The 19,372-nt window shown below is 35.5% G+C and overlaps 1 protein-coding gene across 1 annotated transcript; it reads right to left on the reverse strand.

The window, feature by feature from the left end:
- Nucleotides 1-10,626: 10,626 nt before the first annotated feature.
- On the reverse strand, nucleotides 10,627-14,252 carry LOC136033726 (BTB/POZ domain-containing adapter for CUL3-mediated RhoA degradation protein 3-like; the record flags this gene model as incomplete). The annotated part of the gene is given in 2 exon segments (XM_065714619.1): nucleotides 10,627-11,514; nucleotides 14,124-14,252. Coding segments are annotated over 2 exon segments (222 nt in total), but the record flags the coding sequence as incomplete, so codon positions are not given.
- Nucleotides 14,253-19,372: the final 5,120 nt, after the last annotated feature.

Below are 19,372 nucleotides of genomic sequence, written 5' to 3' on the forward strand. Positions count from 1 at the left end.
TGTATTGAAAGTGATCAGAAGCTCTTTTTCTGATCATTCACTGTGGCCGATCTTGACGGTTTCACTTCCCCCGAAATACCAATAAAAGCAGCCTGCTTTCTGTTTAGCCCTAAACGGTTGGCCGAAAAGGATAATCTTTGGCAATCTATCCTAAATAAATTGGCAATCTTGGGCAATTTATTCCTAAATACAACAACGATGATATTTACATACAATAACCTTAATTGTACCGAGGAACTAAAAGGGAATTTTTTATTTGATCAAAGAGCAAAAGTTTTTGGGTTTTTCGTGTTGTGATTTCAGAAGTTTTGTCTGAATCAGCTAAGTTTGCACCTAAAACTTTAATAATAATCAAACAGTTCGTGGTAACGAACTGTAGTAAGGAGCGACCCGGCTTAATAGTAACCAAAACTCTAAAAAATGGAATTTTGATACCAATAGCTACATCAAAAGAATCGCATTTTAATGCTGATTTTAAATATATAAGTTTCATCAAGTTTAGTCTTACCCATAAAAAGTTACGAGCCTGAGAAAATTTGCCTTATTTAAGAAAATAGGGGGAAACACCCCCTAAAATCATAGAATCTTAACGAAAATGACACCATCAGATTCAGCGTATCAAAGAACCCTACTGTAGAAGTTTCAAGCTCCTATCTACAAAAATGTGGAATTTTGTATTTTTTGCCAGAAGACAAATCACGGGTGCGTGTTTATTTGTTTGTTTGTTTTTTGTTTTTTTTCCAGGGGTCATCGTATCCACCAAGTGGTCCTAGAATGTCGCAAAAGGGCTTATTTTAACGGGAATGAAAAGTTCTAGTGCCCTTTTTAAGTGACCAAAAAAATTGGAGGGCATCTAGGCCCCCTCCCACGCTCATTTTTTTTCTCAAAGTCAACGGATCAAAATTTTGAGATAGCCATTTTGTTTAGAATAGTCGAAAACCATAATAACTATGTATTTGGGGATGACTTACTCCCCCACAATCCCTGGGGGAGGAGCTGCAAGTTACAAACTTTGACCAGTGTTTACGTATAGTAATGGTTATTGGGAAGTGTACAGACGTTTTCAGGGGGATTTTATTTTGTTTGGGGGTGGGGCTGAGGGGAGGGGGCTATGTTGGAGGATCTTTCCTTGGAGAAATCTGTCATGGAGGAAGAAAAATTCAGGGAAGAGGGCGCATGATTTTCTAGTATAACTATAAGAAAACAATGAAAAATAAACATGAAAACGTTTTTTTTCAAATGATAGAAAGGAGTAGCATTGAAACTTAAAACGAACAGAGATTATTACGCATATGAGGTGTTCTAAAAATACTTTAGCATAAAGAGCGAGGTATTTAGGAGGAGATAAATATCTCGCTCTTTATGCTAAAGTATTTCTAGTAATTTCAACTATTTATTCTACGGCCTTTCTGATTCAGGGGTCATTCTTAAAGAATTGGGACAAAACTAATAAAAATATAAGATTAGGAAAGTTTGTTACGTAAGTTAATTCTTAAGTTACGTATATTTTTTACTAATAAAAACGTTCGTTAAAAATTGAAAGTTCTAGTTGCCTTTTAAGTAACCGAAAAATTGGAGGGCAACTAGGCCTCCTTCTCCACCCCTTATTTCTCAAAATCATCTGATCAAAACTAAGAGAAAGCCATTTAGCCAAAAAAAGAATTAATATACAAATTTCATTTTAATAATTTATGTGCGGAGAGCCAAAACCAAACATGCATTAATTCAAAAACGTTCAGAAATTAAATAAAAAAAAATAATTTTTTTAGCTGAAAGTAAGGAGCGACATTAAAACTTAAAACGAACAGAAATTACTCCGTATATAAAATGGGTTGTCCCCTCCGCAATCCCTCGCTCTTTACGCTAAAGTTTGACTCTTTGCCACAATTCTACTTTTTGCTCCTTACTTTCAGCTAAAAAAAAATTAGTTTTTTTATTTAATTACAAAAAGTTACTTAAATCTTTAACATAGTACCCGAATATAAATTACAAATCTTTTCATCAGTTAGGAAGTATTTTCAAACAGTTCGTGGTAACGAACTGTAGTAAGGAGCGACCCGGCTCAATAGTAAACAAAACTCTAAAAAACGGAATTTCGATGCTAAAAGGTATATCAAAAGAATCGGATTTTTATGCTGATTTTAAATATATAAGTTTCATCAAATTTAGTCTTTGTCATCAAAAATTTCGAGCCTGAGAAAATTTGCCTTATTTTGGAAAATAGAGGGTAACACCCCCTAAAAGTCATAGGTTCTTAACGAAAATCGCACCATCGCATTCAGCGTATCAGAGAACCGTATAGAAAAAATTTCAAGGTCCAATCTACAAAAATGTGGAATTTCGTATTTTTTGCTAGAAGACAAATCACGGGTGCGTGTTTATTTGGTTTTTTTTCCCGAGGGGTCATCGTATCGACCAAGTGGTCCTAGAGTGTTGCAAGAGGGCTCATTCTAACGGAAATGAAAAGTTCTAGTGCCCTTTTTAAGTGACCAAAAAATTGGAGGGCACCTAGGCCCCCTCTCACGCTCATTTTTTTCCCAAAGTCAACGGATCAAAATTTTGAGATAGCCATTTTGTCCCGCATAGTCGAAAACCATAATAACTATGTCTTTGGGGATGACTTACCACACACAGTCCCTGGGGGAGGGGCTGCAAGTTACAGACTTTGATCAGTGTTTACATACAGTAATGGTTACTGGGAAGTGTACCGACGTTATCAGGGGGATTTTTTTGTGTTCGGTGTGGGGTTCAGGGAGGGGGCTATATGGGAGGATCTTTCCTTGGAGGAATATTTCATGGGGAAAGAGAAATTCAATGAAAAGGGCGCAGGATTTTCTAGCATTACTATTAAAAAACAAAACAAAAAACAATTAAAATATTAACATGAAAAAAGTTTTTTTCAATTGAAAGTAAGGAGAAGCATTAAAACTTAAAACGAACAGAGATTATTACGCATATGAGGGGTTCTAAAAATGCTTTAGCATAAAGAGCGAGGTATTTGGGAGGAGATAAATACTTCGCTCTTTATGCTAAAAATTTTTTAAGTAATTTTAACTATTTATTCTACGGCCTTTCTGATTCAGGGTCATTCTTAAAGAATTGGGACAAAGAGCGAGGTATTAACGAGGGGACCAACCTTTCATATATATAATCAAAAATATAAGAATATAAAAGTTTGTTACGTAAGTTAATTCTTAAGTTACGTATTTTTTTACTAATAAAAACGTTTATTAAAAATTAAAAGATCTAGTTGCCTTTTTAAGTAACCGAAAAATTGGAGGGCAACTAGGTCTCCTTCCCCACCCCTTATTTCTCAAAATCGTCTGATCAAAACTAAGAGAAAGCCATTTAGCCAAAAAAAGAATTAATATGCAAATTTCATTTTAATAATTTATGTACGGAGAGCCAAAATCAGACATGCGTTAATTCAAAAACTTTCAAAAATTAATTAAAAAAAAAAAAACAAGTTTTTTGAAGTGAAAGTAAGGAGCGACATTAAAACTTAAAACGAACAGAAATTACTCCGTATATGAAAGGGGCTTTTCCTCCTTGACACCCCGCTCCTTGCGCTAAAGTTTGATTCTTTCTCGCAACTCTACTTTTTAAAACAATAAAAAACATTAGCGTAAAGAGCGGGATGTCGAGGAGGAAAAGCCCCTTTCATACACGGAGTAATTTCTGTTCGTTTTAAGTTTTAATGTCGCTCCTTACTTTCACTTCAAAAAACTTGTTTTTTTTAAGTATAATTTCTTTAAAAAAAAAGAGATCATGCAAATAACTTTTGACTAAAGAGTTAAATGTAGGGACCTAATAGGAAATGAATTCCTGGTCGTCGCTGAGAAAGGACATGCAACGGCATCTAAGTTAAACCCAGTAAAACTTCATTTTGATAATAAAACAAACTAGAGTAGTAATTGATTTTATGTTTTTAATCCTGTTAATGTCTGAGTTATAATCTCAAACTGCTGGGAACTAGTGAATTTTGAGACTCACCTCTACTGCAACACCCAAGAAGAAAGTTGGCTTATAGATGACGTTGATGTTCCAAGCTGTGAAAAGAAGGCTCTTGGCTGATAGTTCCACATTTGATTTTGATGTTAATAACCTCTAGCTATCTATCATTTGTTTTGACTTTTGTCATTGACAAAAATTAAACAAAAAATTGGAAATTGGATAAATCTGGTATTACAGATGGTAAATGAGATGAAAAAAAGGAACATGACTAAAATGTTCTCTTGGTGGTATTAAACTTGAGTTTTCTAAATCCATCAGAGGCAATTCCATCAGCATAGATAAAAATTGAATTAGGGACTGGTGACGCATATTTTACCTTCTCATGAATTGCGTAATTTCGGCAAAATCCTTGAGGAGGGGGGCAAAGTTAGCCGCTTTTCCCAATTCAAGTGAAAATGACAGTAAAAATTAAAAAATGAGCCATTTGGTACCATAAATGTACTATCTAGTACTGTAAAGGTGCTTTATTGTACTATAAAGGTAAATACAAACTAAAGAAAACTGACTCATTCTGTTGATACTTGAATTATACAGGCTTATCTTAGCTTTGACAATATTTTTGAAGAAACCAAATTTCAGCTTGGGGAGGAAAACTGGGATCGGGGGGGGGGGGAGAACCGATGTCCAGGAGGGTTAGTTGCCCCCACCCCTGCTTCTACATCTCACAAAACTCACAAATCCATGCCTCTGCTTCTAGAAAAACCAAGTCTGTCTCACATAATATAGCCTGAAAATTAGCTAATTTGATTTTTATGGCATTATTTGAATGATACCATCTCCCATAGCTAAACAACAACTTCTTACTATGAAGTACGTGTTTTCTACCCATAAACTTCTTAGAAACTTCCAAAGTAAATATCTGTCTTAACTAAGGAATTTCGGACCAGTGTCGACTGATTATCGACTAAAAGTCGATGAACTTAAAATATTTTTTAAGTCCCCTTGAACTTGGCAATTTTCTTTTTAAATTTTCAAACGGACCGCGTGAAAGATTGAGATTTTGGTACATGTTCTGTCAGTATTTTCATCAGTTTAATGGTTTTTCTTTTCTTTTTTTTTGTGTCCTGATATTGATCCTTTTGCTCTTCCATTCGTTCTTGAGTTGACTGAAAACATACTGTTTTGTTATTTTATCTTCTACACATTAACAGGAACTCCCCTGACCTATGGCTGTGCTCGAAAAAGGAAAAATCTTACATCTCTGCCCTTCGTAACACTTAATAACATGCTCTATTCCAAAAGATTTCTCATTTTCGGTGACAATTCCCAAAAAAATAGACAGTAGCCATTTTCCCTGCATACTAGACAGATTCTTTTGTATACTTGACTGAGTAATGTTTTAGCGCATGTTTAGTCTCGTAAAATATTGCTTTCTCTTTCATTTTAATATTATCTATTACTTTCTCTTTCTCATAGTTATGAATAGCAGATATAACCCGTTTTATATGCATGATACTGCTGATACAAACTTGAATGTACATATTTTTTTCTAGCTCGTTTGAACAAGGGCATATATGCGATCAGCGTATCTGGCAAACTTCCTCCTTCATATATAAGAGAAATGAAGAGTCGAGGATTTACCTATAGATCAAGAGACACTAGTCAGAGAACCTGATGGATTTATTTTGTGTCAAAGTTTTCGTTTTTGATTCTCTTTTTAATTGCCGTAATATTGAAACAAGATACTTTGCTTTTATAATACTGGTTATTAAGCAGCAGTTTTGAAATTATAATATTTCATTTTTCATGTTAGTCTCGTACATTAATTTTAAAGTCAATATTTCACAGTAGCGTGATCAATGAATTATACTGAAATTAAAAATGCTCCACCGGTAAGGCCTCCATATATCTTAAGACTCCTCATAAATTTCTGTTCCATAACCAGGTCTGATAACAACCCAGCCCAATGTCTTTCTGGGCGCTTTAGCGTATGAAGGTCATAATCTTAAAAAGATATGTAAATTCCCGGGTGACAAACGGATAACTTTTCCTTTTTTTGAATATTCTTGTAGTCTTTACATACTAACTATGACCGCTGCTGCAGGATTGAGAAGCGTACTTTTTACTACGTACAGATATCTTTCCCATAGACGGAGTCTCTTCTCGTAGGAAACTCTGACTTATGCCAACCAAATCGAAGTAATGCATCCAAATTTTGACTGTTGGTTTCATCGACTGAAAGTTCTTCTTTCTGCTTGTCAAATACCGGTTTAATATCTTTTAATACTTGATCTTTACAGAAATTTTGCAAGTTTAACCTACCGTCGATGAGTCCTTCATACAAAGCTTGTAATGGATCTATTGTGATAAATTCCTAACCTTTAACTGGCAGATTTGGAATGCCCAAGCTATGATCATATGTCCTCGCAAAGCGCAAATGACTGCGTTTCCTGTCAATATATGAGGTACTGTTTGCTCGGCATAAACGATTTTCAACAAATTCTTTTGGGCCTGATCCTTACATGATATGAAGCCGAGAAAGCTCATGAGAATATGGAATCATCTTGATGGAACAAGTCAAGCTCAAGATAAGGATCAAAACTTGAGGCTCACAAGAGACCTCAAATTTTGCGTAGTCTCCTTTGCAATTAAATTGCGGAATTGCAGAGCGCCTGATAATATCAGCTGCTATTTCTACAATGATAGCTAAACTATGTAAAGTACCCTCGGCATTTAAAGCGCAAATATCATGATCTGCATTGTCAGCCACATGCTGAACAAACTTGTTTATACTGAACTGGGTTTCTGCTTGTTGGTGGCATAGTGCACACTTTTGAATTTATGCACATCAGCGTAATAAAAATAGAACTCTTGTCTATTCAGACTAACAAAAATTCTGAAATTATTCTAGAAGACAGTAAGAGGAAATAAGTAGTATTTGTTGGTTTATGCCACTTAATATCATAGGCAGGAGTTTTGTAGGTTATAAGCAAGGCCATACCCAGGGAGGGTGTTACCGGGTTTGACCCCTCCCCCATGTCTCGATTTTTTTTGTCCCCCCCCCCTCCAAACAAGAATCCTGGATACACCCTCGGTTCCAAGTCCTTTCTTTCCCTTATCCGTTATCAATGACCAAGAAAACTGTAAAAAGGACACCTTAATCGCTAAAATAGGATATATCGTTGTTGGAAATAACCCTTCCCAATTCTAACACAAAGAGGAATAAAAAAAAATATCCCTCTTTTCTTCGTCATGGATCATGCATTTCCTTTATCTGCGACCCCAATTTCCATAATGGACTTTTTGCCCCCTCCTCCGCACTTTTATAGTGAGTTTGACCCATTTCGCATAGGAGATGACGATTCCGATTTTGGATATGTTAATAGTCACATTTTTTCTTTGTCGATGGTGTAAAAATCATTTTTATGGTAATTTGTTCAATGTGTGACCCGTTTTGTCGCATCCTTAGTATATTATAACCTTTGTCTAACCTCTTTACATCAACCAGGACACATAATCAGTACCTCTTAATAAGGTATAACTGAGTTTTAAAATGCCCCTGGGAACTTGTTGTGCAACAGTTTGAACACCTCCAATGTAGAAGAGATTCTGAGCTCTCTTAGGAAAAAAGCAAAATTCCACGTTTTTGTTGATAGGAGATTGATAGAACCACAGCTGGGTTCTCTGATATACTAAATGTATTGATTTTCAAAGAGTTCGTAATAACGAACTGTAGTAAGGAGCGACCCAGCTCAATAGTAACCGAAACTCTAAAAAATGGAATTTTGCTACCAATAATTACATCAAAAGAATCACATTTTAATGCTGATTTTAAATATATAAGTTTAATCAAAATCAGTTATACTTATCAAAAGTTACGAGCCTGCGAAAATTTGCCTCATTTTAGAAAATAGGGGAAAACAACCCCTAAAAGTCATACAGTCTTAACGAAAATCACACCATCAGATTCAACGTATCAGAGAACCTTATTGTACAAGTTTCAAGCTCCTATCTACAAAAATGTGAAATTTCGCATTTTTTGCCAGAAGGACGGATCACGTATGCGTGTTTTTTTTTTTTTCTGTTTTTTTTTTTCAGGGGTGATCGTATCGACTGAGTGGTCCTAGAATTTCGCAAAAAGGCTCATTCTAACGGAAATTAAAAATTCTAGTGCCCTTTTTAAGAGACCAAAAAACTGGAGCGCACCTAGGCCCCCTCCCACGCTCATTTTTTCCCAAAAGTCACCGGATCAAAATTCTGAGATAGCCATTTTATTCATCATAGTCGGAAAACCTGATAACTATGTCTTTAGGGACGACTTACTCCCCTGCAGTTCCCGTGGGAGGGGCTGCAAGTTACAAACTTTGACCTGTGTTTACATGTAGTAACGATGTCTGAGAAGTGTAAAGACGTTTTCAGGGTTTTTTTTTGGTTTAGGGGGAGAGTTGGGGGGGGGGGGGTACGTGGGAGGGTATTTCCATGGAGAAAATTCTCATGGGGGAAGATAATTTCAATGAAGGGGGTGCAGGATTTTTTAGCATTATTTGAAAGAACAAGGAAAAAAAAAATATGAAAAGCTTTTTCTACTGAAAGTAAGGAGCAGCATTAAAACTTAAAACGAACAAAAATTATTACCCATATGAGGGGTTTACCTCCTCGTTATACCTCACTCTTTACGCTAAAGTATTTTTAGTAATTTCAATTATTTATTCTACGACCTTTGTGATTCAGAAGTCATTCTTAAGGAACTGGGACAAGATTTCAGCTTTAGTGTAAAGAGCGAGGTATCGACGACGGTTGAACCCCCTCATAAACGCAATAAAAACATACTAATATGGAAGTTTGTTACGTAAGTTACGTGTATTTTTTACCAATGAAAACGTTAGTAAAAAATTAAAGCTTCTAGTTGCTTTTTTAAGTAATCCAAAAATTGGAGGGCAACTAGGCCTCCTCCCTCGCTCAAAATCTTCCGATTAATTGCAACTAATTAACATGCAAGTTTCGTTTTAATTATTTATGTGCGGAGATCCAAAATCAAAACATACATTAATTCAAAAACGTCCAGAAATTAAATAAAAAAAACAAGTTTTTTTTTAAAATGAAAGTAAGGAGCAACGTTAAAACTTAAAACGAACAGAAATTCCTCCGTATATGAAAGGGGCTGCTTCCTCATCAACACCCCGCTCTTCACGCTAAAGTTTTTTACTGTTTTAAAAAGAAGAGTTGAGAGAAAGAGTCAAACTTTAGCGTAAAGAGCGGGGCGTTGATGAGGAAGCAGCCCCTTTCATATACGGATTAATTTCTGTTCGTTTTAAGTTTTAATGTTGCTCCTTACTTTTATTTAAAAAACTTGTTTTTTTTTATTTAATCATTAGGATAAATTGCCTTTTTGGAGGGTATTTTCCTTGTTTTTCTTTGAAAATCAGTCAAATTTTATCAGGCTCGTTTATGGGAGTTTTCGTTACTATTGACCCGAGTCGCTCCTTACTTACAGTTCGCCTTACAAATAATCCTTCGCTCCTTAAATATTCCTATATATATATATTGAAATATAGTTGATATATTCCAGAATCTCTTCTTTTCTACATTTTTTTCTATTTGTATTAGTTTTCCTTTGGCTGCTCAATTTTACATTTGGGAAAAATTTTCCAGGATAAATTTTCTTCGGGGGAAGATTTCCCCGATGTTTTTTCCGTGGGAGGGGGTGGGGTGGGGGAAGGAATACGTCGGACCCCGCGTAATTGACAAATTACTCGCAAGAAACGGACTGACTATAATTCTATTACAGGTTTTTCTTTTTGTCGAAGAAAACCGACTGTAATTTCATTGAAATCGTGAGATTACGCGGTCATTCTAGACGCAGCCCTAACATCAATGTGTTCAGTCCGAGTTCGATAGTTACGATCGACCTTATTCCAGCTTAGATCTGCCGCACTGATTGATTCCTTTTAATCCCTCCCTTCACCGCTCTCGTCATTGCTTACATAACTTTTGTTATGCAACCATTGACAAATTTACTCGTTAAACTAAAAAAAGATATTTGTTTGAAAAAGAATAACTTTTTTCGTCACTGTTTATTGTGAAGAGTAAAACTTATTTCTAGGACTTGAAGTTGCTGATTATGGCCGAGAAATCCAAAATAACTCGTCGGTGGCTCTGATCTCGCCTATTGTCGATGAATTGATTCAAATCAAAGCAGTTTTAAAATCTTTCTGCCAATATCACCTTCAGAGTAGTTTTGATGGGTATATGCTTACTTTCATAACCGGTTCTGAAGACTACAATGTCAAAAAGGTTTCTTCGGTGATTGCTACTGAGTATCAATTAAACATGGTAATCAGTCCAAAGTCTCAGTTAATTTTATTTTGCACTTCCATACCTGACTCGTAAAACTATCTCTAATGCTGATAACGGTTTCCTAATCCAACTGCTTCCAAATGGGCGTAATACACACTAGTAATTTCCTACTTACTGCGTCAATCCTACTTACTGCGTTTTTGGAAATGAAGGATAATAATACGCTTTGTAAAGGTGCACCTTAGGAAACTTGGCATTCCTTTTCTATATGGATTTTTGTTTCCTACCAGAATTATTTTGCTCAATAGCGAAAAATTCTGATGTCCGAGTAGCCTTCTTTTTGCAGCTGTTTCCAGACTTACACCCTGACACAAATACAAACTACAGCGTTTATTAATTAAGAAAAAAATGTTCTAAGTATAAATACAATAATTAGTTTGTTAAATAAGACTGGCAAGAGAGCTTTTATAATATTCACTATTTCTAGACCGAATCACACACTAGAATGCCACTAAACACGACACAGCAGGGACATGAATAAACAAGAAGAGAACTGTTGCTTGAATTAGAAACATCCTTCAAATAACAGAATTTGACAATGTCATTTTAGTTTTTCTTCTTGTATTCGATGATTTACTTAAACTGTACGTAGAAATAAATTTGTATATGTTCTCCCACCCCCCCCCCCAAAAAAAAACTCGATATTTGAACCTTTTAAGTATCACCTTTTTGTAAACTAAAACTGAACGGGAAAACCCTTTCCTCACCACATTCACCTTATTTTGCCTTCGGCTAAATAAACCAAGCTTTCGATTTCAGTTCTAGAGTTTAAATTTAATATATTTAAGAAAAAGGTGTACCAATCGACCATTTTTTCATAAAACGAAAAACCACACACAAAAATTGTTTATATACAATTCAATCAAAACGGAAGAAAGACTCCAAGCCAAAGCACACGAAAACCATACCTATAAAAAGATGAAAGAGAACATATATATCTTCCTTGAAAAAAAGAAATTCATGGCACAGCTCCATTTCCTACCCACATTCGGCTGATGGATGGATTTCTGTTCATCAGCAAGAAATTTCAGCTCAGAGCATCTGTCACTTTAAAATTAATAATGGAATTGACTAGCTTAGCTCCTTGAAAGAAAACGAAGGGGGCTTGACTCAAATTCTAAAACGGCTACTCTGGCCAGTAGATCCTGCCCCAGTACTACCAGCTCGACGGTCGTCTTCTTCATCGCTAACGCACGCTGCCGTCTACAAAATCAAATAAATATTTCAGCAGAATAAATTAGGTAATCCGCTCTTACTCTTGGATATAGATGAGCAAAGGCTGAATCGATTTAGAGAACTTTTCACATTATTTTAGATTTTAGCATAAAAGCACTTAATTATAGTTGTTTTGGAATTTATAAGGATTCTCTAAAATTGATTCGTTAAAAAAAAAGGATTCGATACTTTTTTTTATCCAGATGCAAGTTTGACTAATTTCGTAATAAAATTTACTGGAGATACATCCTACACACTCCTACGCTGGAGTGTGTACGAATTTAAACATAAACAGCTTTACATCGTTGGATTGGTATATTAATAAAAAAACAGGCAACATCTTCTCTTATACTTTTCTCTATTGATTTATTTATGAAATTCCAATCAATTTAGCTTTCGAAAGGGCTAAAGATAAATGTTAAGAAAAGCTTAAACTTCCGGGACAATTCCTAGAATTTAGTTTTAAGAAAAAATAGCTCCATAATTAAATGTTGCAAAATAACGGTTCAAATAACGACCCATGGTTCAAAATTGTGGTTACAAAAATTGATAAAAATTATTGGGGCTTAGTAATATTGACTAACATTAACGACAAAAAAAAGATACAACTCAGGGAGTTGAAAGCTCCCTTTCTTCAATGCGCCAACAAAGTTAGAGTAATATCTTTATTCAGGCTTGCTATATACGTGTTTGCTAACTTAACGAAAAAATATAAGCTTTTGAAAGAAAAAAAAAATACAAAAATCTCAGTACTCGAATTCCATTTCACTGAGCGTAGCCTTCCCCTCCGTATGTTCCTGATCAACTATTAGTAAGTCAACTTTGTTATTGTTCTTTTATTTCCTTTATTGATTTATTAGCCAGATAAAGAAAAGATTTATACTGTATTCAGTTCTTAGTTAGAATTATAATAAAGAATTATTGAAGGTTTAAAACAAGGCCGTATCTAGCGAGGGGAGGGGGTGCTAGGATGTTTGACCCCCCCCTCCCGAAGTGTTTGTCGGACTAGTAAGAACGTAGTAAAGACGAATATAAAAATTAAAGATGCGTTTTTAACTTTTTTTTGTATCCCCCCAAAAAAAATCCTTCTATACCTCCCCCTAAGAAAAAAAGTCCTGGATACGGACCTGGTTTATAATGACATATTCACAGTTCTGTAATTTTTAATTTATCCCCCCCCTCGCCAAAAAAAGCCTTGGTTCCACGATTTTTGTTGTTGATAAGCCACATGCAGAAGTGTTACCTATTATATTTGACTCTGAGAGTTATAATAAAGAATTACTTAAGAGTTATAATGAGATATTAGAACAATTTTGAACTATCCCCAATTTGCCCTCTTCGCTCGTACAAAAAGTCTTGCGTACGTGTCTGGCTGCAGCCTAAGCCTTCCATAGTTGTACGGCCAATTAAATTATTTATTTCAATGAATATAATAATAGATTCTTTTGTAGTAATGATTTACTTGGTAAACCACTATATTTAAAATGAATTTGGTATTAAGACAAGGAAATCTGAAAGGATGAAAAAATAAATTAATGCTAGTTCCCTTTTTGCAGCCCCTTGCTACTAATATCGAATTTTATTGTTTAATAGCTTCATTTATTTGCGTATTATTATTAGTAAAAATGGTGAATGCAGGGAAGATGTAAAATTAGCCAAGGCCAAAGCGTTTTTTTCACAGTAATTCTTTTTTTTGGAAGAATAGGAAAATAAGTCGGCGAGCCAAGATTAGAATATTGGAAGCTACAGCGATGACAGTGGTCAAGTACGGTTCTGAAGCGCGTGCGATCCAATGAAGGAAGATTTGCTAAATGTTTTCCAGAGATATTGTCTACCGATTGTTTTGGGTACCTGACTGACTGACCGTATTTCCAATAATAATCTGTGCAAAAAATGTGGTTCTAGCCAAATTTCTAGAGCTATAAAGAGAGAAAGGTTGAGGTAACCGTATGCACAAAGAAGTCTGTGACTGGTACAAAAGAATTTGATCCAATGAATGTTTCGCTTTTGTATGTTTTAATTGTTTTTAAGTAAGGTGAAGTGTTGCAAAGTTTTTTGTGTAGTTTTTTAGGTCATTTCCTCTTTTCTTTTATTCACATTATACTCCGTTTTTCATGTGTGTTATAACGGGTTATAAATAAATTCAATTCAATTCAAAAGAAGACTCAGTATCTCTAGCTTTAAAATTAGAAAAGATGGATTTTAATATGTATTTTACAAACAATTTACGTTTGAAGCCGTCACGGAAAAAGGGGGTAGTAAAGTAGCAATGCTACTTGGCAGTTTTCAAATTTGTTAGCACTTATTGTCTGAAAATACCGTTTTTACATATAAAAATACTTTTTACTCAAAGAAAAGCTGTCAAAACACAAGTTGTGCTGCTAAAATGTCGGTAGCTTTGAAATTCTGTCGACTTCTGCTACTTGCAGCTTTGGAACTGTGTTCATACCCGGCTTGAAGGTAGTTGCCCCACTCCTTCAGTATTAAATGTAATCCTTAATAATTCTTAGATGTAACATTATGATTAAATAACAAGCAGTTTTTCCTTTAATTCAACTAGAAGTAAATGCAACATTAGTTTTGAAGAGGGTACTTACACTGGAGGACATTGTGACGCCTGTTCGACTAGCTGTTGCCTGAAGAAGGTCAACATCGGGACCCGTTCGATTTTCAAATAGGAACATGTTCAACGTTTCTTCAAAAATCCTCGCTTCAGGAAACTCAACCTAAAGACGAGTGGTGGTTTTATTTACTTTATTTAATTTCGAGTAGAAATAATTCTTGAATATTTCGTTACTAACACAACTAGACATTTAACTGAGCGTGGGAGAGGAAAACATTAATATTTTTACATGGGAAGGGCAGAAATATTTAAACAAAATTCCAAAAACAACATGACATTTAGATACAGATTATATTATTGCAAATACATAGACTTGCGAGAGGAAGCAGGACCCTTTTCCATAGGACTATATAAATATTTATCAAGTTTCTAACGTATTTATTTCAATTAGATAAACTTAATGAGGCAGATGTTTCTGAAGAATATAAGATTGGACCTATTCTGGACAGTCGGAGAAAGGGCATGCTTCCCAGTAAGGTTGATTATTAGTGTTTTATTTGTGTTATACTAAAAAATTACACTTTTGAGACATAAATTATTTTTGGCAACACAAACGACACTTGAGCCTTTAGGAAACTTGAAGGGCGGTGGCCTCACTCTGTTATTTCGGTAGTCTGCGTCCACTTTCAGGTTTACTTAATTATTCCTTTTAATTGTTGCTCATTTTCATTTCCTCTAATAGGTTCGAAGCATTTTTTTCTCGTTTTAAGCTTGATTTGTCATATGACTTTATTTCTTCGCGTTTTTGATTTTATTAGTGCTCTTTTCTTTTCATAACAAAAACTTGTCAATCCAAGAATGGAATTCTGTATGTTTGTTGATGATGTTTCTACTCTGTGCATTGTTAAAAGTGAGAATTTGCATGTTGTTTTATCGGCAAGAGCAGTAGTCATTGGGGTAGTACTCTGCGGGGCCCTGCAGCAACTACTCTTTTCTTCCTTATTAGTTTAATATCATGAAGAAGGTTTAATGAAGATTCCCTAAGGCACCCTTGAGGATTAATGAACTCCTGCACAATCGATTTCTCTGGCCTTGAATGTTAGTTGCGCAATGATTTAACCCCAAGGCACTTGGAAGAGTTAGTTGCGCAATGAATGAAACCTAAGCACTTGGAAGGGCAATGAAATCTTGCAGAATCGATTTCTCTGGCCTTGAATGTTAGCTGCGCAATGATTTAACCCTAAGGCACTTGGAAGAGCAATGAAACTCTTGCACAATCGATTTCTCTGGCTTTAAATGATAGATGCGCAATGATTTAACCCTAAGGCACTTGGAAGAGTAATGAGCTCTTGCAGAATCGATTTCTCTGACCTTGAAAGTTAGTTGTGAAATGATTTAACCCTAACTCACTTGGAGGATCAATGAACTCAGAGTACGGGTTATAGCTTGCATAATAATTTCCACGCTTTATTTGCATGTAATAGATACTGAGTTTTATGACTCCTCCCCCCAATGAATTCCACGGGTTTTATGACCTCCCCGAAATCAATTCAGACAGTTTTATGACTACTCCCCTTAACCATAGGAAAAACCCGGCAGTGTAGCTATTGGAGTCAGTGAGCTGTTACTTGCCCAGTTATATAACAACTTTCTCTGGCCTTGAGTGTTAGTTGCGCAATAATTTAGTCCCGAGGCCCGTGAAGTATCAAAAAATTCTTGCGCAAACAATTTCTTCTACTTTGAGTGTTAGTTGCGCAATGGTTTAGCCCTAAGGCAGTTGTAGGAACAATGGACTCCGAGCAAATCCACTAATAACGATTTCCTAAGGTACTCTTGAGAAACAATGAGCCCTGAACAAACCCAGGCAACGCGGTTCTAACGGTGTATTGGAAGACCAATGAACTCTGACCAAACACGGGAATGGCGATTTCCTATGGTGCTTTAGAGGAACAATGAACTCTGAACAAACCCGGATAAGGTGGTCCTTCCTTTCTTGGTGCTACTGAGAAACCGACTGTGTAATAATTTAAGATGATGACTCAGCAGTTTCCGATGATTTTAAAAATATTTGACTGGCGTGGGGTTTGAACTGGAGACTGCGAAAAGGATGAAGGAATGAGGTACTAGTCCACTGAACTAACATGTCGATGCTGATAAATCGTTCTCGGAAATACATTGACAAAACCCTCACATGTCAACTTATCAATTAAACAAAATGAGTAGTATCCTATTAATACGTCCAACCACACCTATAGGCACTACTCTTTTCTTCCTTAGAGGTTTAAGATCACAAAGAAGGTTCAACGGCGATTCCACCCGTGCTTCAATCTACCTAACTACTCATTGATGGCGATAGTTTTTACTATATTTATAGATGAAGACCGGTTTTTTTCTTTTTATCGATCCATTTTTTTAGCTTCTAAGTTGTTCCCGTTAAATTTATGATATATTTGTCTGGTGCAAGAATCGAACATGAGACCCAAGATTTCCTATGGTAAAAGTCAACTGAACCAACAAGTCAATTATATTATTATGTTCACAGAAATACATTCTAAGGAATAGGTTTCATGCGGTTCTATGCCATTGAATTGTATGTGTTTATATATCACATATTTTTCAAACTAATGACGATATACGATAAAAAATATATAGATGCGGGTAAATACTGAACAAACAGTCGTTTGTTCAGAGTTCTTTGTTCCTCAAGAGCGCATTAGGAAATTGCCATTACTGGGATGTTTTCGATCTGCTCCAAAAAATAATTCATCATGTTTTTTTCTTGACATTACACTTATTTCATTTTAGGGATGCCCGAAATATGGCGATAGGGTTTATCAACGGCTAACGTCCTATCATAAGCACTAGCAAGAAGTTACCCCATCGAGGTCAAGTACTATTTTCATGCTTGCATTCTTTTTGAGTGGTATCATCTCTGGAGATCTCACTCTCGCATATCCACCTTCATAAGTGTTGAATTTTTTCGATACTCCAAAGAAATATAATCTCTTACTGTCATGACAATGCACACATACATTTCTAATAGTGTCATCACTAGTACTTGCCTCGTAGTTCAAATAGTTATATTTGTCAGCATTCAATGCTAAAATAACACTATCATGTATACACACCTTCTAGAAATATTCTATCTTCACTTCATTTAAATATGATGTGAGTGTTTACCCTTCCAGTTCACAAATATTATCAAAAACATACAATTAACAAACTGCTGTCAATAATAAACCCCAGAGTGCCACGGAGGCGGGCAAAAAAAAAATGCCATGTTCACCGAAGATTATATGTCATTTTAAGACATGAAAAATTCTGAAGTAAAAATAAAATTATAAATTCAAAACAAAATCTAAGTTAAAAAACCAGTAAAAAAAATAAATGTCAGTAAAAATATTATTTTTCTAATAGAAAAAATCACGAATAACATATATATCATCTTCATTTCGCATTTCAAAGAAATTACAATGTGAATTTCTTTTGTTATAAACATATTTAATGTCATTAAAAAAAGGTTGAAAAATTTCTAAGTTAAAAACACAAATTCTAGGTTAATTTTTTTTTCAGAATAAAAAATAAGATTAGCCTCAATGGCTATGCCAATGAACCCCCCGAAGGCAGTGTTTATACTATTTTTAGTTCTCACATAATTCTTTACCATCACCTGAAGGTCCATTTTCAACAACAATCCAAGGATCGAATTCGAAAGTTCAAGAATGGCTAGCAAGGAGGGTTGTTTTCAAAACTAATGATGATACATGATACACAAATATATATAATTCGGTAAATACTCTTTTTAGTTTTGATTGCTCTTTACCTTACCCTGAAGCTCGATGTTCAAAATAACCCATGGATTGAATTTAAAAGCTCACGAAGGCTAGTAGAGAGGGTTGTTCCTTGAACTAAAGATGATACCACGTCATTCCCTCATTCTCAAGAATCCCAAGTTCAAATCCCACACCAGTCAAATATTTTTGAAATCATCAGAAACTGCAAAGCCATCATCTTAAATCATTACACCGTTGGTTTCGCTATAGAACCAAGAAAGGTAGAACCACCTTGTCCGGGTTTATTCAGAGTTTATTGTTCCTCAAGAGCACCTTAGGAAATCGCTATTACCGGGTTTGATCACATTCCATTGGTCTTCCAGTATGCCATTAGAGCCGCCTTGTCCAGGTTTGTTCAGAATTCAATATTCCTCAAGAGCACCTAAGGAAATCACCATTAGCAGGTTTGCTCGAAGTCTATTGATCTTCCAAGTGCCTTAAGGCTAGACCATTACACAACTAACACTCAGCCAGAGAAATCGTTTGCGCAAGAGTTCATTGATCCTTTAAGTGCCTTAGGACAAAACTATTGAGCAACTAACACTCAATGCCAGAGAAAGTTGTTATGTAATAGAGCAAGTAACAGTTCATCAACTACAATAGTTACACAGCCGAATTTTTTTCATATGGCTAGTGGAAGGAGTCATAAAACCATCTGAATTCATTGCGGGGAGGAGTAATAAAACAAGTAGAATTCATTGCGGGGAGGAGTCATAAGACTCTCAGTTCTATTGCATGCAAATGAAGCGTGAAAGCTGTTACACAACTTAGCTATAACCCGTACTCTGAGTTCATTGATTCTCCCAGTGCCTTAGGGTTAAAATCATTGCAAAACTAACACAAGGACAGAGAAATGAGTTACGTAAGAGTTCATTGCTCTTCCAAGTGCCTTAGGGTTAAATAATTGCACAACAAACATTCAGGGCCAGAGAAATCTATTGTGCAAGAGTCCCTTGCTCTTCCAAGTGCCTTAGGGTGAAATCATTGCGCAACTAACATTCAAGGACAGAGAAATCGATTGTGTGAGAGTTCATTGATCCTTAAGAATACCTTAGGATTAAATCATTGCGCAACTAACTTTCAAGGTCAGTGAAATCCATTGGGCAAGAGTTCATTGCTCTTCCAAGTTCCTTAGGGTTAAATCATTACTCAACTAACATTCAAGGCAAGAGAAACCGATTGTGCGAGAGTTCATTGCTCTTTCAAGTGCCGTAGGGTCCAATCATTGCGCAACTAACATTCAAGGCCAGAGAAACCGATTGTGCGAGAGTTCATTGATCCTTAAGAGGGCCCTATAGAATCACAGTTTAAGAAAATGTTTATGGATAAAAATACCAAAAACAAATATCCATCAGACTTTGAAAGCTTTTCACAAAAAAAGATTTCTTTTCTTTGGGAATGCTTCTAAATGCAATCTGTTTTCTTCGGGAATGCTTCCGCATGAAAATTT

The sequence above is a fragment of the Artemia franciscana genome, chromosome 12 (assembly GCF_032884065.1).
Source record: "Artemia franciscana chromosome 12, ASM3288406v1, whole genome shotgun sequence".
In the NCBI taxonomy this organism is placed as follows: Eukaryota; Metazoa; Arthropoda; class Branchiopoda; order Anostraca; family Artemiidae; genus Artemia; species Artemia franciscana.